Source organism: Archocentrus centrarchus, chromosome 11, assembly GCF_007364275.1.
Source record: "Archocentrus centrarchus isolate MPI-CPG fArcCen1 chromosome 11, fArcCen1, whole genome shotgun sequence".
NCBI classification, from domain to species: Eukaryota; Metazoa; Chordata; class Actinopteri; order Cichliformes; family Cichlidae; genus Archocentrus; species Archocentrus centrarchus.
The window spans coordinates 21,696,335-21,718,873 of NC_044356.1; the positions used below are offsets into that span (position 1 = coordinate 21,696,335).

Sequence of the window (22,539 nt, forward strand, 5' to 3'; positions counted from 1 at the left end):
GCCATTCTAAACCATCGTCCTCTGCTTATGGTTTACAAAAGATCTTACTGACAGTTGTGTAATGTTTTAAGACACGTATTCCACACGTGACTGAACTGGGCTTTGCTTTACATAGTACGCTAGGGGCACATTGGTGTGGGAGACCCCTCCCTCTTTCAGTAAATTCAAATCCATGCTGGGGTATAGAAGAGAGGATTCACCATGTGTGATTCGCTCCACATGGCCAACGCTTCATAGTTGTGCCAAACAGCCCGAAAGACGAAAAAACAAATGGCGTGGCAGCACTCATTTCGCCCAAAGATACCCTCTCGACGTGACCAAGAGCAAATGGGGCCTGCTGTTGGACTTTGAGTTGTGGATCAGAGAGGGCATGGCTCCACTCTTTGCAGAAGATGGATGCCGCCATGGATAGTAGTAGCCTACGTGTCATTTCCACATTGCGTGAGGCCCCAAGGAGTGTCACGGGGCCTTCCCCACTCAAAATACTTACTGTTGCCTATACTCTATATGCAGTTTAACAATATGGTGTAAAATTATTTATGAATGGCCCCACCCCCTTTTCCATCTACTGTGTCACCAATGCAGCGCACTTAGCACAGCCGTGCGCACAAGCCCCCGCAATATCAGCGTCTCCCTGCTATGGGCGTGCGCGCACCGCCGTTTTACTATTCCTCATCCGACCAATGAGAGTCGAGGCTGTGCAGAGAAAGGCACACGAATGTGATTCTAGTAAAGATACACTAGTTTCTCACGGAATCCCTTTACGCACAAAGCTCGCCAGGTTTTTTCCCAACACCAATCCACTCTTCCCCTCCTTTTTTTCTCCACTCCCCTTTGCTGTCCCCACCCCAGATTCCCGTGCAATTTTCCCCAATCCCAAACACTTAATTGAGCAATTGGGATTCCTCACGTGTGGGCTCATTTGTAGTTTGAACACGTGGCTCATTCAAAAAAGCCGGAATAGCTGAGGATTTTTTTTTCTCCCCCTTCTTCTTCTTCTTATTCTAGGCTCTAGACTTAGAGGCGGGCGCCAGCCTTACCGTGTGTGACATTCTCTGTCTCTTTGCCAAGGGGTTTGGAGGAAGACACAAAGTAGTTTCTCCTCCTTTTCACCCAGCCCGCCATCGTTCGGAGACACGAGATTAATAATTGAGCATTTATTTATTGCGCGATAGAGACAGAGGGGCGAGGGAGCGCAAACGCACTGTGAGGCTGCCAGTTTAAATCTATCTGTGGCTTGAACGACCGGGAAGCACGCCACAGCCACTCCGTAGTAGTAAAGGCGATTTAGGCTACTCCAAACACTGCACATCCGTGAGAGCAAATAACTATCTCTCCCTCAGCGTAAAGATTGTCCCTTTCGGCGCAGAACATGAATAAGCTATACATTGGCAACGTAAGCGCAGAGGCGAGCGAGGAGGACTTCGAAACTATCTTTGAGCAGTGGAAGATTCCGCACAGTGGTCCATTTCTTGTCAAAACTGGCTATGCGTTTGTGGATTGCCCGGACGAGAAAGCAGCGATGAAGGCCATCGATGTTCTTTCAGGTGAGAGAATCTGGGGCAAAAGGTGCTATTAAGAAATCCTCTATAACTGCTGCAATTGTGTGAAGATTGTCTTACTTCGGGGACCCTGGGAGAAATGCATGTAGTCCTGTAGGGTGGGGGTGTATCCAAGCATTTCTTTCTCTCACACAACCTTTACTTGGCCTTTTGACACTGTGGGGCTCAGACAAATGGCTTCCCCGAGTTGGAGTGAAATTCTGCCCTTATATTTTTACTGAGTGTAGCTTGATGAAACGGTAAACACAATCCTCAGGATAATGTACGTTATGTGCCGTTCAGGGCAGTGGAGTGCATAAGCAGCGGGGCTGTGGAAGCCGTGAAGTGAACCTTACTGTGGGCTCTATCACACAGCCCAGTTTGACACGATTGGGGAGCAATGTGTTGCCGCTTTTACCAGTTTCCGCTGAAACTTGCACTCTTCTCCAGGTTTCAAAATATAGGCCTTCTCCAATAGCCTCCACTCGCTACACTGTGAAGCCATTGCGTCCATGCTGACACACCAGGTGGTTTAATTGTGTTGGGCAAATGTAGGCCAACTAACTCAGGCACACCACAATTTGCTTTTGTACATTAATCACTTCATCCCACGGGTTTGTTGTCTAATTTCAAGTTAAGCGTTCTCCTACAGAATAACGTCACAGTTGAGCTAAACTCGTGCAATTTTACGAATAGTGCTAATGTCAGGCTCATTTGTCCTCGTGCTCCTGGTGGCTCGCACACTTTCAGCACTTTGTGTTCCTAAAATCGCACTATGCTGAAAATATCCAGCTCGCAGTCATGCCTATGTATGCCTGTCTGCATTTTTAGTAGTAAACACACGAAGTAGTTAACCCCTGTTTTGTGTTTGGCTTTTTGGGGGGGGGGGCTGGGGGGGTTCCCCAGCACCGTGGAGAGAGGTCATAGGGCTGATGAAATTAACGTAGCTCTATTTTGATTTCTTTTAGGTAAAGTTGAACTTCACGGGAAAGTTCTCGAAGTGGAGCACTCGGTCCCTAAACGTCAAAGGTAGGTCCATTTTTAGTAAATAGTGCTTGGTTTAAACTCGTGGGAGCCCCACGTATATATTGTTTAAATAGTAGCCGTCTTTTCTTCTTTTTTTTTTTTTTTTCTTTTTTTCTTTTTCTTTTTTTTCTTTTACATTGACCTGTGTGTGTGAGAGTGTGTGTGTGTGTGTGTTAAGTAATAATGCTGGGTGTGTGCATTTATGTTGCTGAGCGTTGGATTTCTTTTAAAAAAAACAAAAACAAAACATGTTCACGTTTTCTTTTTTCTAAATGCTGTTGGGGTCAAATAAAAGGGGCGCATGGCGGTCTGCTTCCTCCTCTTGCCATGACTGTAGAGGTGCTCCCAAAACCGTTGTGCATTTGAGTTAAACCAGCTCATGGTTGTCTTCTCCTCGCTTGCTCATTCACTGTTGGTTTTTAGTGTATACGTGCAGTTTCTGATATTAGCGCAAAGCTCAGGGCGACTACCAAAGCCCCGAGTGAGCAGGCTGAAATGTGTGCTGAGAGAGTGCAGGCTGGATTTGAGGCGTACAGGCCTTGTGAAGTCGTCCATTTGAGAAGGATCTGCCCGTCATTCTCCCTGCCTGCCCTGCGCTTCCGCCCTCCTCAGCACATTGTGCTGCTGTTGCATGAGATGGACTCCAAACGCGAGTGGAATGGGAGGTTTGGGACCCAAGTCACGAAAACCCTTAGTTTCAGAGTTAGACCCCCGTAGCTATACTGGGCGGTTGCGTTTCAGTGTATGATTTCCAAAGGTGCACAGTAAATATATGTATATATTTTTAGTGTTGTCCCCGTAATCTGTGCTGTGGACTTAAAAATAGAGGCAGTTTTTTGATATTGTATGCCTATTTTTGGTGGCGACGCTTTTCGGTCATAAACGAGCTTGTTGTTGAATTCAGTGGCTCTTGCTTGATTGGTGCAGTTATTTCTAAGTATTGCAGGTTTGCATTGTTCTCAGCGTTTGGCTGTAATCTGCTCTTATGTAAAGAAACGGGTCCTATTTGAAATCAAATTCCTGCTTAAACACGTAGGCATTAAAAAAAAAAAAATCGGTTCCCCGTGACTTGTATTAATTTAGAAAGTGTTTTAGATGTAAAACGGAGGATCCGCGAGCCCTTTACATGAAATGTATTTTCCACGTGGACATCATAGAAGCATTTCCTGGTAGGTTGTTGGTCTAAATTGTAGCTTGGTTAAATAAACCAGGTGTTCTACAATGAGAATTTGCGTCAGATCTCCAGACGTCCCTCTAAACGTTTCTCATGGCGAAAGAAATGGCGTGGTGATTGTCTTTCTGTGCACACTGCACAGTCGAGTTTGCGCCACATTTCAGAAAGGTAAAAAAAAAAACACGTGCCCTCCCTTTACAACATGGAACACAGTCAGTGGGAACAGTATACTGAGTGTAAGCCACACACATTTGCACACCGGGGGCCCTCTTTGCATTCCTGCCTGCAAATATCAGCTGGAGGGGGGGCTTGGCCAATCACCTTTGAACCCATTAGGAAGGGGGAAGTGCTATAGTAGACGGGGCATCAAAGTGGGGTGGCTATAGTTTGGGCTTCATAAAGGTGGGACTGAATACGATGGCATGCAGAGGAATGCTGCATTTTTACTTGAGGCAAAAAAAAAAAAAAATGCTACACACAACTACTTTTGTGTATTCCTATGACTTTGTCACGCATGTGAACAAAGAAGGAAAATTGTCTTCTATGCATTTGGCACGACATCAGATTTGTAAAAGGGAGTTCTAGAAATGAACTGTACGCACTGACAGCAAAATGCAACAATTATTTAACTGGAAACGCCTTTTCTGCACATTCAAGGTATTCTTAGTTAACAAACCTTGACTTATGAACATCTCGCTTTGCCTGACCATCGGAAGGAAAAAAATTATGCTTAACTCGTAATTTAAAAAAAAAAAAAAAAAAATCCGCCATTTTAAAGACGACACCCACTCATTCTTGCCAATATTTTTGCTTTAATGCCTTTGTTCTGAGGAAAGCGTGTAATTGTTTTTTTTTGTTTTTGTTTTTTTTTAACAGCTTAAAATTGCAATAATTTAAACTTCTGACCTAGTTTTTTTTATTTTTATTTTTTTTAAAAGTATAGTTGTCTTTCTACAGCTGCCATTATGTGACGTTTTTAAAGAATGGGATTTTTTTTTTTTTTTTTTTTTTTTTTATTTAAAAAAAAAAAATTTTTTTAAAAAAATATAAATAAACCACTAATAATTACATCACACCTAAAGCAAACTGAGGCGGTGTTATGTACACTGTCTGTCCATGGTCAGATTCTATTCCTGGTTGGACATTTTCAACAACGTAAAATTGCAACTTGCCCATCCCCACGTGTACATATTCGTCACATGTACAGGAAGAAAGAAAATGGCGTGTTGGGGGGTGGGAGTGTATGTTCAAGAGCAGTGTTTAAGTGTACACAACTTCCTTTTAATAGCATAATTGTTCTCAGTAAGTGTAACATTATAGTCTTGGTATTTCGACACTACCTTCTATTTCTTAAAGCTTAGTTTAAATTGTAAATTAAATTGAGACAGTACTGTTAAAACCTTTCACAGATGCTCATAGAAATCGCTCCTAACTCTAAGAATTCTCGGTCATGGGGTCACCGTAGGGCCCCACCTGCAGGGGGGTGGAGGGCGTGAGTTGGGGTGCCAGGGAATTATGAATGTGGCCCCTTGTTTTACTTAGACTGCAGGCAAATGCTAACTCTCCCTCAATCTAGACACAAATCAGAATGGCGTTTGTAATTTTGTTTGTTCTTAAATATATATATTTAGATTTAGAGGTAAAGACTCCAATGTATAATGGCTTTTGCAAAAAACAAAAACAAAACAGTTCTGTTATTCAACCATGAAATTCCCAAGAATTTCAACCTATCCAAATGCATTAATGTAGTTTATTGGGTGGATGATATGCATGTGAGGGCAGTGGAAACCAGACTGTGTGGAGTTCAGTCATTCAGAACCTCTGCATACTGAATAGTCAATGGCTGTGGATGGGCGTTGGGCATAGATCTTGTGCGTACCACACTGTCAACAATGGCGTTGATGTAGAGTGCTTCAGTGTGGGGGATGATCAAGAAAAGGAGATGACTACAGGTGTCCTGCAGTGTCATACTGTCCAACTTGTGAATGCTGTTGTGGAATATATTTACATGCTTGTATGTGTGTCTTATTGAAACCACCTGTATGCATGATTTCCCATCATGAGGCCACGGGTCTCAGCTGGGCGCCAAGAAAGGGGACCAATGTGCCGAATGTTGGTCCGTTTTTGAAAGTAAATAAGGAGCTCGGCCTCCTCCTGGCCATCACATGACGAACCAACCCTAGTCAGTCTTGGCCCTCCCTCATTCCCTCCCCCTCCCACTTTTAACCCTGCTCTACATGTTCCTGTCAGTGGACTTGTCTGTGTCCATGGCAACAGGGCCCCACCCCCACAGGGCAGAGAGGGCCCTTGTTACCCTTGCTTGAAACAGGACTGTCCCCCCCCCCCAATCCCCAATACCACACCCCACTCACACAAGCTCACACACACCCACCCCTCCCCAAATCAAAGACTGGGACTGGGGAATGTATACCACCCACAACCCCCACCCCACCACATACCCTGGCTGACTTCTTGTGTGTGTGGAGGTATAGGTTAATCCGACTGGAAGTGCTTTGTGCATTTGCACGTTTCGCGTGGCGTTCCCACCGCAATGCAGAGCATACCGAATGTGTGGGGAGATGGTGCTAGATCAGCCAGGAATGGCACAGTGGGCCGGAAAGGGCTAAAATTCCTGTTGGGAATATTTGGAAAGTTTTCTTTACAATTTGCTCATTTAGAATTAAGTAGTTTCTTAATGCCTGGTATTAAATATATTGTACCCTGTAAGTGTTGCTGCAATCCTAGTGGCTAAGCTGAGTAATTTCAGCATGTTGTACACATGCAGTACAATTTACTGTGCGCATATATGCATTTATGGAAAGTTTCAAGATCTTTTTGCAATTCTTGATCCTAAAATTTGAGTTCATGGTGGAAAAAGGGAGTTCATAAATGCTGCATGTGTTATAAGGGGCCATCTTGTACAGAGCGGATTACAAAATAACCATTAACAGTGGGGCAATTTGTACATGTAGATGCACTGAATGTAGACAGTGAAGATTGTGGAAAGGGAAAAATATGTAGTCAAATAGTAGACTTAACACATAAGGCAAAATTGTGCGCACAACGTAACGCTGAACTGCTTGCACAGAGCCAACAGTGTGTATAATGTGCAGCGCGCATGTAAGGTTGATGTGGAGCTGGTCTCGGGTCAAGGTTTCATTCCACGTTGTGTGTGTGTGTGTGTGTGCGTGCCTCAGCTCCCAGCCATATGTATGTCATTTCTTTAGATTTGTGTCAACAGGCAGTGGACTTTGGAGTGGCCTGTACTTTTCTCACATTTTTATACAACATGCAGCCAGACCCTTATGAAACTCAGAATAACTGACCCAGAAGTCCTACCGTCTGCATGACCTCCACTCATAGCCACTATACTCACACATAATTAAACTGGGAACCATAAAGGAATAATTGTGGGATTTCTGGTCTTATTTCTTGTGACAAACGCACAACTGTTTTTCTCCACTTCTGCTGCATGCACACTCTGAACAGATCACTTTTTTTTTTTTTTTTTTTTTTTTTTTGTCTCTTCCAGTGTAGTGTGATGTAGCAAGCGGAGATTTCCTTCAGCTTCTGAGAGGTGCCCACACCACCAGTCCCCCCACCCCTCCCCTTATTTTAATACAACAGCTGGTTGCTCCTATTTTGGTTGAAAAGAGTGGGCCTGAGCTGTTACAGTTGTTAAAACCTCAGGATTCAGTAATAGGGTACATGCTTGACTCAAATTGTGTAGACATGACATTTTGATACAGTATCTTAATTTTTTTTTTTTTTTTTTTTCTTTTCTCAGCTTTCTAGTTGATACATCTTACTACTCTCATCTTCTGGATTCACTGCCCCCCCCCCCCCCCCCCCCTTCCCATGTCATTCTTTGCACTCTGTAACACAGCTGGCAATTTGGGAGGGTGCGTGTGTGTGTATTTAAATTTTCGGCAACCTCAACTACACTTGCCTACTTCATTTCTACAATTTTATCCAGGCTGTTTAAGTACAACTGAGTTTAAAATGGAATTAAAGACCTTCTGTCACTGTCCAGCTTGCTGAGGCATTGAAGGTTGTCTTTAAAAAATGAAAAACAACCCCCCCGAAACACACCTGTATTGTCACCTATTAACTATCTTTTCTCACATCTTTTGTCTTGTCTTCCCCCACCCCTTCCTCCACCCTCTTGTTCTCTCTCCAGGAGCTGTAAGCTGCAGATCAGGAACATCCCGCCTCATATGCAGTGGGAGGTGAGTGCTAACAGGCTGCTAACTGCTTCCAGGGTGGGGCACCAATGGGGCAGCCCAACCGGGCTCTCATTTGGTGGCCTCTGGAGTTACCTTGCCTCCTTATGGGCTTCAATTGAGCATGCACTTGATTATTGGTTTGACTTTTGGCTGCTGTAGCTTAGTGTAACATACTGACTAGCGGAGAGCCGGGGGGTGGCACACTCTTGGTAATGTCACTAGGCAGTTGACAATAAGGATTAGAAGAGATTTTAATTTGTTTTTATTAAATTTTCACTATGTAGGAGCATGGCGACATTTTCCTGAACGGTCAAAAGATTTAATGAGGTGTAGGCTCTCCAGATGATACTGACTGGCTCACACAGGAGCGTGTTTGTAACATTAGTTCTACATGTGTTTGCTGCTCGCAAGACTTGTAAAGCGAAAATGCTGCTTGCTGATGTTTTTAAATGGGGAAACGTGAGTTAATTGTTTCGCCATGGTGTCCTTCACCACTGATCACATGGGCTAGTTTGAAAGTGAAAGCCTTGTCACACAATGTGTTTTCTTGCACAAAAAGAGTGGAAATGAATTAAAAATAAATCTGTCGTCTGAGGGGTTGTGAAAGATTTATGCAACACAGGGGCTGACCTGGCTTCAAGTCCTTATTTGGTGTATGGGACACTGCTTTGTTTAAGAAAAAGTCATTTTACTTGTTTGATTTCTTATGCACTTTTCTGTTTCATATAGTCCGTGAGGGTAATGGTTGTTTTTTAATATTTGTTACAGATGTCAGTACTTGACATTGAGCGAGGTGGATAAAATAAAATCAACACTTGCATAACTGTATGCAGACCATTGCAATAGATACATTTGTAATGCTTCTGTCAGGGTTTTTGAGACGGTTAGCGGTGCTGGTTCACATGGAGAGGTGGATCTTAATTTGATGTACACTTTTGACAAAATACAACAGCATAAACTGCTTTTGAGGCTTATTGTGCTGCTGGCTCAAAGTGTACAAATGCAGTTGGTTTTAAGCAAGCTCTGAAATAAAAATGCACGACTTGGTTTTTGCTAATTGGCTCCAAAATGACAGCTGCTACACAAAGTAGTATTAAACGGGGTGTTTTTATTTGGCTTGACGATATTGAGCCTGGAAGTGTACATTGACATATTAGACAAAATTATCCCCACATCATTAAATTCTTCAGGATCTAAAAGAAGAAAAGGGGGGAGGGAAACCTGTTTAAGAAAAAAAAACTGTTCTCAGTTGCGTAAGTTCATTAGGTTTTAAGGAAAGATTTTTGATTTAAACTGAGCTGACATGAGTGCAGTCCACTTGTGTTTAATGTACAGAAAAGCTGCACATTAACTGAGGTGGGGGGTGGGGATGAATATCAATAGAAATGTTGCGCTTTGGCATGGTCAAGATTTCAAGGCCGTTGTCTGATTGGGGTGGGGGCACCAGTGTTGAGCAACAGTCATGTATTTCATGCATTGCACGTCCTTTTTTTTTTTTTTTTTTTTTTGTGTGTGTGTGTGTACATGTTATAGGCATTTGTTTTAAAACTGGGGTATTCAGTGTCCGCTACACGTTCTGCTTTCATTAAACACTTATCTGTTGGGCACACCTTAAATTTTATGTGGGCTTAAATTGCAAAGTGTTATGTATTTTTTTTTTTTTTTCCAACTTTGAAAATGTCGCAATGTACCCAAAGCTTTAAAAAAAAAAAAAAAAAAAACAGTCAAAATTACGCACTTGCATGTGGAATGTGGTGGCTTTAACACAGCTTTACGTGATTCCCCCCACCCCACCTGCACCTCCACTGCAGAGGTTTAACTGTGTTGGCGTGTGTTTGCAGTGCAATTTAATTTTTCTGCTTTTATAAAGACTAAGGGAACCACATGTGAGAATTCTCATATGAAATTGCGCAGTTCAGTACTATTGTGAACTGCAAGAGTGTAAAGGTTAATGCACAACTTTAGATTTCAGCCTACTTCACTCACTGATCAAATGGCCACGGACACGCTCGGTGATTTTTGTAATGGTGGGCTCGCTTTGCCTACGCATGTCCCTTAAACTGCAGCTCCAGATCCACCCATGTTCCTAGTATGTAGCGAGCCAGCTTTCTGCTTTCTCAAAAGGTGACAGGGAGATTTCTCCCCCCTCAATGCGGGGGGAGGGGTTTTGTAAGAATGGAGGAACTGAATAGAATGAGGTCTTTTGATGCAAAGGCCTTGTATGTCTCTTATCAGGTAGATAAAACAGGTCACGGTGTGTGTGTGTGTGTGTGTGGGTGTGTGTGTGTAAACCTTCCAGCTAGAAAATAACAGCGAGAGTAATGGTGTGTTCACGGGCTGTAGTGGGTGAGTGGGTGGGCCTGGACGGTTTCCCCTTCCCTTCCATGTGCGCTGATTCACAGAATGTGTAGCATGAACTCACACCCCTCCCCCAGCTGCTGCTGCTTCCTGCTGGAATGTACCCCACCCTTTCCTGAATGGCCTGGATTCCTATTGGCCAGGCTAAGTAGATGGACAGGCAGAGTAGCCAGCCAGCAGCCAGCAACTCTTGGCTTCAGGGAACTTGTATCAGTGCTGGAGCAGCCAATGGTGAGGAGTGGAGATGGCAGGGAGGCGGGAGGTCGTCTGGTTGGTGGTTTGGTAGGGTTGGGGTGCGGGGTGGGACTGGCAGGGGTGGGGGGGGGGGATGCGGTCTTGTTGGCTAAGAAGTGGGGTTGAGCTCTTGAGGGTGTGGCCTTGGGTTCAAGCATGGTGGAGGTCCTAGCTTAGATGGGAGCCAGCTCGCTCCCCCCTTTTGCTCACATTTGATCACATCTATGAAACGGAGTCCTGTGGTCGCTTGATTTGAGGAGATGGCTAACTTGGTGTGGTTTTTCTCTTGAAAGAGTAAATTTAGCAAATGTACCCCCCCCCCCCCCCCTTTTTTTTTTTTTTTTTTAAATGTATGCATAGATCCAATTTTCAATTTTTTTTTTTTTTTCCCTGAAAATTGCATGTGTGTAATATACATTGCATTTGTCTGCTGTTTGCAATGGCATTTTTAGGACTTTCTTTTGTTTTTCACTTTTTATTTCACTGTATTTTAAACTACAAACAACCATGTACCAACTTTCCATAGGGAGAGTCATAATTTGGGATGGACAGGCTTTTACAAGAAGCAGCAAATTTATCAGTGTAACTCATCTTTAAACTTGGGTTTAGAATTAATGGAGTGTGTCCTGGCAGCGAGCTAGGCTGGTTCCCATGGATCCAGTGGGTTCAAATCAAACCCTTCAGTCCTGTGTACTTACCATTTCTTTTCCTTTTGCGCACCAGGTTTTGGATGGTATGCTTGTTCAGTATGGTGCAGTACAGAGCTGTGAACAAGGTAAATATGCCGTTGATTTAAGTTTTGTGTTGCTAGACGCGTCTTGCACTGAAATCAGATTTTATTTTATTGTCTTCCTATACAATTGTGTTCAAATAATGCATAATCTCCTTTTAGTTAGTTTGCAATAGTTTAAAATTCAGTAACCTAGCTTCGTAAAGTTTCACCATCATTTTGTGCTTGGAACTAAACTTTGTATATTCTCTCGCAGTAAACACTGACACAGAGACTGCAGTTGTCAATGTTCGTTATGCTACAAAGGACCAGGCCAGGCTGTGAGTACACACATGCAGAGTATTCACGTCATTAACCTTTATCTCATCTGTCTTGATGCCTTTGACATGAATCGGTTCAAACCTTCCCACTATTTTCCCCACATTCTCTGCTTGACACCACATCAACTTCCTCTGTCAAGTCTTCTTATAGTGCACCTGATTTCCTCCCTCCAAAAGCCAGTCTAGTTTAATTTGACATGCAATGATGACTGGGAGGGTGTGCTTGTTTGTGTGTGTGTGTTGGAGAAGGAGGGGGTTAAATTAGCCATCTGGTGCCCCCTGGTGTACATGTATCATACTACAGTGTTGCTCTCTGCAAGAGCGGTTGGAGGAGTCTCTCGGCATAATTGATCAGTTCATTAAAAATCTAAATCCTCGAGGCTAATGAGGGAGACGTGTATTAAGTGTGAAGGCTGACATAGAATATCTGGGAGGTGGTGGTTAGTGCAGGGAATGTTGGGTTTAGACCTTGTTCTTAAAATGGTGTATCAGTTTGGATTTAAGCCTTTTTTTATTTAAATGTCCCAACCTACTCTTGCTGCTTCAATAAAGAATCAAACTTGATGACTACCTCTACAGCAGTTTGTTTGGCAGTGTAGCCAGCCAAGGCCTTCCAGTCCATGAGTCCTGTCTACAAGCTTTCCTGTACTGTTAAATCATACACACTCGGTGACATACTGACTGTCCGTCTCTTTATGCCTCCCAGGGCAATGGAGAAGCTGAATGGATCTATGCTGGAGAACTATACCCTGAAAGTGTCCTATATCCCAGATGAGACCGCTGCACCAGAGGGTCCTCCAGCAGGGGGCCGGAGAGGCTTTAATGCACGCGGACCCCCTCGGTCTGGCTCTCCGGGTTTGGGTGCCCGGCCCAAAGTGCAGTCAGACATCCCACTGCGCATGCTAGTTCCCACGCAGTTTGTAGGGGCGATTATCGGCAAGGAGGGCGCAACTATTCGCAACATCACCAAACAGACCCACTCAAAGTACGTACACAGAGGTCAGGAATTATACTGAGCATTGCAAGCCAGTGGTGTCTTTTCCTGTCTGCATTGTTGGCTGTTAAGCTTTAAAGTGGGCTGATATGACATGAGTGCCTTCTCTTTACACCAGGATTGACATCCACAGAAAAGAGAACGCAGGTGCTGCAGAGAAACCCATCACTATTCACTCGACCCCTGAAGGTTGTTCAAATGCTTGCAAAACCATCATTGAGATCATGCAGAAGGAAGCCCTTGACACAAAGTTGTGAGTTTGAAGCAAAATGAGCAAATGTACCTTTAGTTCAGTTTTTTGTCACCTAATAACATTTGGTTGGCTCTGCCATTACATTGCAGCTCAAATGAGGGTAATGGCTGCATATTGTAATGCTCTTATAATTTAGTAGAAGTTGGTACACTCACTGAAAATCAGATACTTGTAGCTTCATAAGCTGCAAGTATGCTTTCCACATGCTTATAATGGCTCCCATTCTGTTTATTTATTTTAACTGTCTAGCTATAAACATTTTCTTTACTACTTACAAGGTCAGACAGCAGATCTTAGCTTCGCACAAAATAGAACTGGTTGTATCTGACTTTTCATTTGACTTCACCTCCTTTGTCTTGCAGTACTGAGGAGATCCCACTAAAGATCCTTGCACACAACAGCTTTGTGGGAAGATTAATAGGTAAAGAAGGACGTAACCTGAAGAAAATTGAGCAGGAAACGGGGACCAAGATCACAATCTCACCGTAAGTCTCACTGAGTTAATTGATGCTCTACCCATTGACACAGTTTGTAGTCTGTGCAGTTAATTTATAAAGGTGCCAGGTAGCATGGAATACATTTTAATGTTGTATTTCTGCAGTTTATACACTTTGAGAGCAAAAAGTTCTTAATGCGCCCCCCCACCTTTATTACGTCCAGTCTCCAGGACCTAACCCTGTACAACCCAGAACGGACCATCACAGTAAAGGGCTCCATTGAGGCATGTGCAAAAGCTGAGGAGGAAGTGATGAAGAAGATCAGGGAATCCTATGAGAGTGACATGGCTGCTATGAACGTGAGCATTTAATTAAAAAAAAAAAAAAAAAAAAATCCTTTTAACGGGGGAATCTGAATTGTTTACTAGAACAAAGTTTGATATGACCAGTTTCTTTAACAATGATGTAGACAGTCTGTTAACGTTCAAGTACACGGGCCATTAAAGAGGCCCAGGGGCAGTGTGTAGTTCCTTGAGCCAGCAGGATCCTTGCTTTGATTAAGTTTGCATAAAATCAGGAAATCAGATGGCCAATGAAACTGTTAAGGAAACCAGACAGTGGTGTTTACACTCATGGGAGTGATCTGGAACTACCATGGCATCGTATCACTTTTAAATCTTCAATTGTCTTCAAATATACACATGCAAATACATGTACACTTCAGTTTTTCTTTCTTTTTTTTTTTTAATTTTTTTAAATAAGCAGCATTATGTTAAATATTTGTCTAAAAGCATCAATCCAAAAGACATTTTTACTTTTCTAAAAAGGAAATTCAGATATTTTAAAATCACTAGAAAGGAATATTCTTATTGCTACTCGGTGGCTGTGGGTGAACGGTGAATTTTGCTTCAGAAGTTTCCTAAGAGCTCAATGACCCTCCCCAACATACGTGTGGCAATCACAGCAGCTCCTGGAAACTCTCTTGAATCAGCTGGACCATCTTTTTCTGAAAGGAAAATGAGGGGGAAAAAAACCATCCCACAATTCAAAGCAGTACACTGAGATGGTTCATAAAAGCAAACTGTCAACATAACTGACAAGTGCAGATCATGTACATTCAGTGCCTTTTCCATTTCATTACCATGACCTGATATATTTGAACAGGCTTTTAAACCACAGGTGATCCTGACACTGCTGTGATTAAAATCTGCATGTGAAGTTGTTGCCTTGCATGATTTCATGTACATTTATTAAAATAAAACTCCATACGTAAAGACTGAGCTAATTAAAATCACAAGTGCTTTCTCCCAGTGCACACAGTTCTCCTAACTTCTAATAATTTGTCCTTCACCTCCCATGAAAATCTGTTTATTTCTGGACCGTACCATTTACAGCCACTGTCTCTTCCTTCTCAGCTGTTGAAGCTGAGCTTATCAGGAATGTGAGAACTGCTTGTGAGAGGCTTATTGCACTGTGGGATTGTTTACAAAGTGGACAATGCATCATTTGAGATTTTCTGACTGCTCTAGCAAATATGCTTCAGGAATATAAAAGAATAGACTCAGTTTGGTTCATTTTGCTTGTCTGGACATTGCAAACATCCTAGCTGAAGTAGAGTTGCTTTTGCTCTGGGAGCTTATGTTTAGTTCAGAAAATTGTCATTTTTATTTGAATTTTCGCCACTTGAATAAAGTGGCTCTTGAACTGTTCTATCACACGTACTGCAGCTTGGAACTCTACTAGACGCAACCTGACAGTGGTGCATGTGCAAACACGAATATCAGATCTGATATTAACTGTCGTTGGGGGTCTTGAACCTTACAACTCCATGGTGTGGCTAATTGTCATGAAGTGTGCTACCTCCTGCACACTTGATCCAAACTGCAAATGAGTATTTCCAGTAGTGCAAACCCATCTTAGAGGGGACTGTTTCCTGCTGTGTGCCACATGTGAGAAATGGGCAGGTTCAAACTGTATTTTTCTGACTTTGTCCAGATGTCATGTGTGAAAACGGCCTTAAATAATCCATATGGTGCTGATATGAAGCAATACAATGTGAGATGTGAATTGTTAATAGGACTCTTTTTCTTTACAGCTCCAATCCAACTTGATTCCAGGCTTGAATCTGAATGCTTTAGGTTTGTTCCCCACTACAGCACCAGGCATGGGCCCCTCCATGTCCAGTATCCCACCTCCTGGAGCCCATGGTGGATGCTCATCATTTGGAGTAAGTGACACACTCTGGCAGATACTGTACAGTAGCTTGTTGCATACACAAACCCAAGGAACACCGTTTTTCAATTTTACACTTGCTGTGCTGCATTGCTGGGTCAGGTTAGTGAAATCTGTTGAAGCAGAGATTCAGTTTTTAGCGACTTTTTTTTTTTTTTTTTTTCTTTTTTCTCCCCCCTTTAGTGCAGTCCTTATGGGGGTGAAGGGCCATTATGGGCTCCTGTGCTGTCGGCGAGCAGCCAGCCCCTTGCAGTAAGTCACCCATCCCAAAGTGCTTTGCACGGCTTGTGGCTGCTTGCTGTGGGGGTCTTTTTTTGGGGGGGGGGGAGTCCATTTTCTCCTCCTGCTGATCTTTTGACATTTAGGCAGCCGGGTGTGTGTTTTCACCAAGTGAATGGGAGAAAGTTCTTGAAAGGTAACAGTATCTTTGGTTAACAGTTGTGGTTCTTAGATCAGTTCCAGGAGATGGATTTTTCTGCAAAATGACATTTGCATTTGTTGTGGAAGGTGAAGGTTTGACAAACAAGTGAGACATCCTCAGCATCAACAGCCCTTCTCCACATTTGTAGCTTGCCAGAGAAAGTTGTTGGTGTGCCCTCAGCTGGCACATTGACTGGAAAATTGGATGCAATCCAAAATCAACAAGTGCTACTTGTTTTGTGTGTGTGTGTGTGTGTGTGTGTGTTTTTGACAATGCAACCCACCTCCCTTTCCAGATCTTGAGTCAGCCACACTTGAAACAAGTGATTTTTCTTGTTGCAGTTTGCATCAAGACATGCAAACTGCATGTCTTCCATGGAGTGTATTAGCTAAATGGCTTCACATCTAGACACCACTGTCTACTTGATGGGTTTTTCAGACGGAATTTTTGTTTAAGGTAAACCAATGCATGCAGCAAACTCAAACTATGGCTTTTGTAAGCAGGATCAGTGTGTGTGAATCTGTTTGCTAAATGTTTTAACACTAATCTGAGCACACAGCATGTTCCCAAAGAAAACACCCAATGGTTTTGGGAACATGCTGATCAGTAATGAGTAGGAACCCCACTGGACATAACAGTAGCATCTGTGTCTATCGCTGTGGGGACAGACATGTCTCTTCTGATCAGCTGGTGATTTCAAGCAGAGGGTGTGAGCACCGATGACAATGAATTTAACAACCTTCGCAAGATCTAGTGTTGGCATTCGCGCTTTGGTGTTTGAAGGCTGAGCAAATGCTCTGCTGTCTGTGTGATCCTCTCCTGGTCTCAGTATTACTAAGCTGTTTATATCCAGCAGGGACACCCAGAGTCGGAGACTGTTCACCTGTTCATTCCTGCACTTGCAGTGGGAGCCATTATTGGAAAACAGGGTCAACACATCAAACAGCTGTCACACTTCGCTGGAGCCTCAATCAAGGTGAGTGACGGACAGGGGGTGAGACTCTGAATGCCAATGATAACATGTTGGTGCTAGCTGCCCTCCTGTTTTCACTTGATTGATGGGAATTGGTGCATAAGTGAAGCCCCATCCCCCCCTCAATGCCCTCTTTCAGATTGCCCCTGCAGAAGGAATGGATGCTAAGCAGAGGATGGTCATCATTGTTGGACCACCAGAGGCTCAGTTTAAGGTGTTGCATCTTCACAGCCGGATACATGCATTAAACACTCATGAAACACTCACTCATAGAAATAAGTTTTATTTGTACTGTTTTTCCCTCTCTTGGCTTAAAACATCTCCCCCTAAATTTAGCATGATTAATCCTTACTTGAACACGTCTGACTGCAGGCTCAGTGCCGTATCTTTGGCAAGCTGAAAGAAGAGAATTTCTTTGGACCTAAGGAAGAGGTGAAGCTGGAGGCACACATCAAGGTTCCTGCTTTTGCTGCTGGACGAGTCATTGGGAAGGGTGGGAAAACGGTAATCAGGAACATTGACTTAATAAATCACTCTGTAGCAATCCCAGTGTTCTCAAAATGTTTTACACCTGTTTTAATCTTGCCTACAGGTAAATGAACTGCAGAACTTGACCTGTGCAGAAGTGGTGGTGCCCCGGGACCAGACGCCTGATGAGAATGACCAGGTTATAGTCAAGATCAGTGGACACTTCTTTGCATGCCAGGTGGGTTACATGAAGAATAATTCTCTGGGTTTTTTTTTTTTTTTTTTTTTAAATTAAGAGGCAAGTTTGTCCAATTGATTTTTAGCTTAACACTCTGTCCTCATGTCACCTAGCTGGCCCAGAGGAAGATTCAGGAGATTCTAGCGCAGGTGAGAAGGCAACAGCAGCAGCTTAAACCCACATCTGGAGCCCAACCTCCAATGCCGCGCAGGAAATAAACATCCAGCAGACCTGGAGGAATAGTGACTGAATCTGCCAGAAGACTCGACAGAAGGACAGATGCAGCAGAGTCCGGAGGGGGGGGAGAGAAGACAGCAATGGGTCCTAATGCTCATCTCAGGGGTTTAAGGTTGTTAGAGCCCAACCAAACATCCACCCCTCCTTGTCTTACTTGGACTGTGTGGCTGATAAGACCCTGCGCCTCTCTGCATCTGTGAGAATGTACTTCTGAGGGCTCCCATCATCACCTGCCCTCACATGTACGCACCCCTCAACCGCTCTACTCCTCCCCCAAAGAGTGTTAAACTTTTTTTTTTTTTTTTTCTTTACACTAGAAACACAAAGAAGAAATAAGGACCCCCCCCCCTCCTATCACCGCCTTGGTGTTGTACTTTAAACATGACAAGATATTTTGGTTGACTTCAGATTTAGTGAATACCTGTTTTTTTTTTTTTTTTTTTTTTTTCCCTCTAATGTCTAATTGGTTGGTGAAGCTTTCTTATGAGATTTCTCTGGAAAGGAAAAGGCATTGCTATCAAGGTCCTGTTTGGACCAGCTGAAAGGTTTACTTGGGGGGGGGGGGGCGTTGGCTCAGATTGGGTGGGCCATGTTTTTTTGGGGGAGGGGGGGTGTTTTAGGACAGGACCCCTGAAAGGGTGGATTATATTGGGTGTCCTGCCCTGGTGATGAGTGGCATTTTATAAATTGGGATGCATTTTACAGATAGACCTATAAACAAAAAGAATTATATTAAATATATATTTAGAGTTGAGGGCAGCGCCATGACTGACACAGGGAAATGGTGCCGAACTGCTGCTGCCCAGGAAAACCAATTAAATATGCATTTTTACTTAACTACCTCAGGATCTAGTACCTCAAAAGAGAAAAGATATTATATATATGAAAAAAAATTGTTCCTTTCTTTTTTTATTTTGCTTTGTGGTATTTTGTATACTTTATAAAGCTGATAGTCTTTGAACATTTTTATTTTTTTAAAAAAATTTAAAATTTGGTCAGCTGCCAACTGACCTTGCCTTCAACTCTGGTGCTTTAGGTGGCATTGTACATGTGTATGTGTGACTTAAGATGACCCTGTACATAAAGTCTATTTGTACATAGCAGCCCCGGAGCAAGAGTTGGCGCCCCCTCAGCTGGCGGCTGACAGGAGTATAGAGAAAATTGCCTCAGTTTTTTCCCCTGAGGGTCCACCATCTTCAGAAAGAAGGAAGAGAAAAAAAAAAGTGCAAAACTACAACATGCAAATAATGCCAACCGTAAATAATTGCAGCAATGCCATTTATTTTTTTGGGATTACCATGGTTATTGATGATGGTACTTTAATTTGTCAGAATTTCCTTTCACCTTCCTATGAGGGCTGTGGTCAGGGTGCTGCAGAGAATTCTATAATGGGTCTTTTCCTAGAGCTACCCTTGAGTCAGCGGTGCATCCGTTTGTGGAATGCTCTGTTCCCAGACCACCTGCCACCTTCATGGCGAGTGTCTTGGCAAGATCCAAGCCCAACTAGGTTTATTTTCATAGAGCGAGCTTTTGTCATTTCAGAGTGGCCCTTGTAGCTAGGCCATCAAGTCGATGTTGACGTCTTTCACTGCATGGTGAGGGTAGGGGGAGTCACACTGATAGATGCATATGTAACTTTAATTTTCAAGGAAAACGATTTAAACAGAGGACATTCTCTGTAACCCACAAATTTACTTGACATTTCATTTAGTTGTTCTTACAGGGAAAACAAGCCAGGAAAGGCACACAAAATACTGAGTGAACCCTGACTTCAGGTGAAAGAAAAGAGGAAAGGAATCCAAAACTTAAAGATACAATTTATTTCATTTCTTTCCATACCGAATGTAAATATGTTGATTGTGGTAAAAGTGCTTGAGTGTATCCATGCTTCCACAGTAGAACGCCGTCTACCTCAGCTGAGGGGGCGGGGGGTTGTTGTGGCACTAGGCATCCAGCCCTGCCCCCACTGAGCGCCAGCGCGCACTGATACCTCAGTCCCCTGAACACTTTCTACTTGGGCGCGCCTTCCTAACACCGTGCTTAACTGAGGGGCACAAGTGATACTTTAAAAAAAAAAAAAAAAAAAAAAAGAGAGAGAATCCCTAACATCTCCCTATTCCCTACTCTCCTCCTGCCAACCCACCCTTCCCACACCTTTCCCCCTCCTACAGTTTGTTTTGATCTACCTCTTTAGAAATGTATTTGAAGTAGAGGCATTCTTCTATTTGTTAGAATTTAACCCTTCTCCACCCCTTTACGCTTCTCCCAGATAAGATTAAAAACTAAGATCATGAACTCTTTAGAATTGAGAAGAATCAAGTGATCAAAAAAAATTTTTTTTCCAAGTGTTTATAAATATATATACTCTTTGACTTAATTGAAATCCTCAAACAATAGTTCTTTCTGCTTTCTATTTTTGGTGGTGTGGCTTACATGTGTTGAACTTTTGCTTGGATTTTTTTTTTTTTTTTTCCTGTGAAACTGATCAAATCACTTTTTTTTTTTTCTCTCCTCTCTTTTTCCTTTCCAATTCAGTAGTTTTTGGTGTTTGTTTTTTTGTTTTTTTTCTTATGAAGGGCCTGGTTTTTGTTTGATTTGTAAGACTTCAAAATTGCTACAAGTCCTGTCTTTTTTTTTTTTTTTTTTTTTTTTTCTCTTTCTTTCATATCCCCCTTTTGTCTTTCACAGATGCTACACTTGCTGATTTTGGTAGCTCTTTTCTTCTGTTAGCATTTCTTGGCTGTGTAATGTGGAACCTCCTCTTGGTATGGGACAGATGAGGGACTGGGCCTCTGAGTTTTTGTAAAAGTGATCAAACTTCAGCTTGATATTCCCTCCTCACCCTCTCTGCAACAATGCTTGTGCCCCTTCACCTCCCTCTCACACACAGCTCCACTTGTCAAATGCCTCTAAATAAAAAGGAAAAATATATAGATTTGCATTTCTTTCTTTAATGCACCCTTTTTAAAAGGGTTAGACTACTGTAACTGGCTTTATTTTTATTTATTTTAAGGTTTTCACATGCTCATGCAGGCAGCAGAATAAGTTGTATTTACTTGAGGCAGAACTGGTCTTGATGCCAAACTTTGCAGCAGTATGCATCCACAAAATATTTAACAAGTGCATGAATTCCTAAAATAATTGGCATGCTTTAAATTCTAGGCTATGGTATCTGTTGCAAGAAAGATTATGGTTTGGCTGCAAGACCCACTGAAATTGCTGTGTGGTACAAACCAGGAGATGCTGATCTTCCTACACAGCTGTTTCTTGAATACTTGTTTTGGTACAAGAGCTATTTTAGTTTAATAATTTGAACATGTTTGAAAGTTGAAATCCTTTTAGGTTTATTTTGATTAGGGTATTTATGCATGACTTGGTTTTGATTTATGGCTAGCAGAGCAATACTACACTGTATGGACAAAAATACTGGGCCACACCTCTTAATCTTTGAATTCAGGTATTTAGTCTCATTGCCACAGTTGTACAGTGTTTCTATGACTAACAATGAAAGAAGCTGCTTGTCAGGAAACAGAAAGCCAAACAGTTTTTGCTGAAAGATTTAGTTTTTTATTAATTTTTTTATTTAACTTGATTGGCTGATCATCAGCAAGTGTGAGCACCCCTATAAAAGCAGATGTTTTGGCAGTTTGCTGTTCTGCAGCATTCAGGTGTGTAACACAATCTTCTCTGGAGTCGGTGACCCAGCAAATTCACAAAGGTCGGACTGTGCAGTGCTCTGTGGCTTTATGGACTACTGTGGACTTCAACATGAGCTAGCTTTCAGACTCAACAAGGCATGTTAAATGTTGAAGTTCACAACAGTGCAATTAGACTGATCAAGTATGGCTTGTTTGGAAGAGTTGCCAGGAGAGCACCCCTAAGAACAATATGACAGCATGGCTTAGGTCTGTAAAATTGCATATGGGGGGGAGGCTTTTCTATCGTTTGGACGAACCAGGCCAAAGTGGAGATGTTTGAATATGATGCACAGTGGCATGTTTGGCAGAAACCAAACAGCATATCAGCATAACCCCCTTATGCCAACTGTCCATGTTAGCGGTGGAGGGGTGATGATTTGGACTTGTCTTGCAGCCACAGGACCTGGGAACCATGCAGTCATTGAACCAATCATGAGCTCCTCTGTATACCAAAGTATTCTGAAGTCAAATGTGAGGCCATCTGTCTGAGCCAAGCTTTAGCTGTCATCATGCAACAGGACAATAGTCTCAAACACAGCAGCAAATCTACAATAGACTAGGCCATTGCAGCTTGCACCTTGATTCTTTTCTTTTTTTTCCAGCCAGTGAAAATCCAGACCTAAACCTGACTGAAATGCTGTGCAGGACCTTAAGAGAGCTGTGCAAAGAAATTCCTGCAAACATCAACGAATTTATGTAAAGAATGGGCCAAAAAATTCTTCAATAATGTGAGCCTAAATGTCAAATTCAAAATATGATTACTCTGTTATTGCTGCTAAAGTGTGTGTGTGTGTGTGTGTGTGTGTGTGTGTGTGTGTGTGGCAGTGGCGCAGCGGGTTGCCGGTTTGAGCCCGTCCCTGCGCTGCATTGTCCTTGGGCAAGATACTTAAACCACATTGCCTAACGGTAGTGCCAGTCTCTGGCTGCATGACTGCAGATGCTCATCTCTGGATGAGTGATCTGGAACAATCACTTGTGT

At 42.8% G+C, this 22,539-nt stretch overlaps 1 protein-coding gene across 2 annotated transcripts; it reads left to right on the forward strand.

Moving 5' to 3' along the window:
* The first annotated feature begins 894 nt into the window (after window positions 1–894).
* igf2bp3 (insulin-like growth factor 2 mRNA binding protein 3) lies at window positions 895–18,166 on the forward strand. 2 transcript variants are annotated; one of them, XM_030741034.1, is made up of 15 exons: window positions 895–1,547; window positions 2,510–2,570; window positions 7,922–7,970; window positions 11,283–11,334; window positions 11,546–11,609; window positions 12,316–12,594; window positions 12,722–12,856; window positions 13,219–13,341; window positions 13,517–13,652; window positions 15,389–15,520; window positions 16,800–16,922; window positions 17,059–17,133; window positions 17,292–17,423; window positions 17,512–17,625; window positions 17,739–18,166. In XM_030741034.1, exons 1-15 carry the CDS (start codon window positions 1,373–1,375, stop codon window positions 17,841–17,843), a joined length of 1,755 nt encoding a protein of 584 aa, XP_030596894.1. In that variant the 5' UTR covers window positions 895–1,372; the 3' UTR covers window positions 17,844–18,166. The 2 variants fall into 2 exon arrangements, with proteins under 2 accessions (XP_030596894.1, XP_030596895.1); XM_030741035.1 differs by having other exon boundaries at window positions 16,803–16,922.
* Window positions 18,167–22,539: the final 4,373 nt, after the last annotated feature.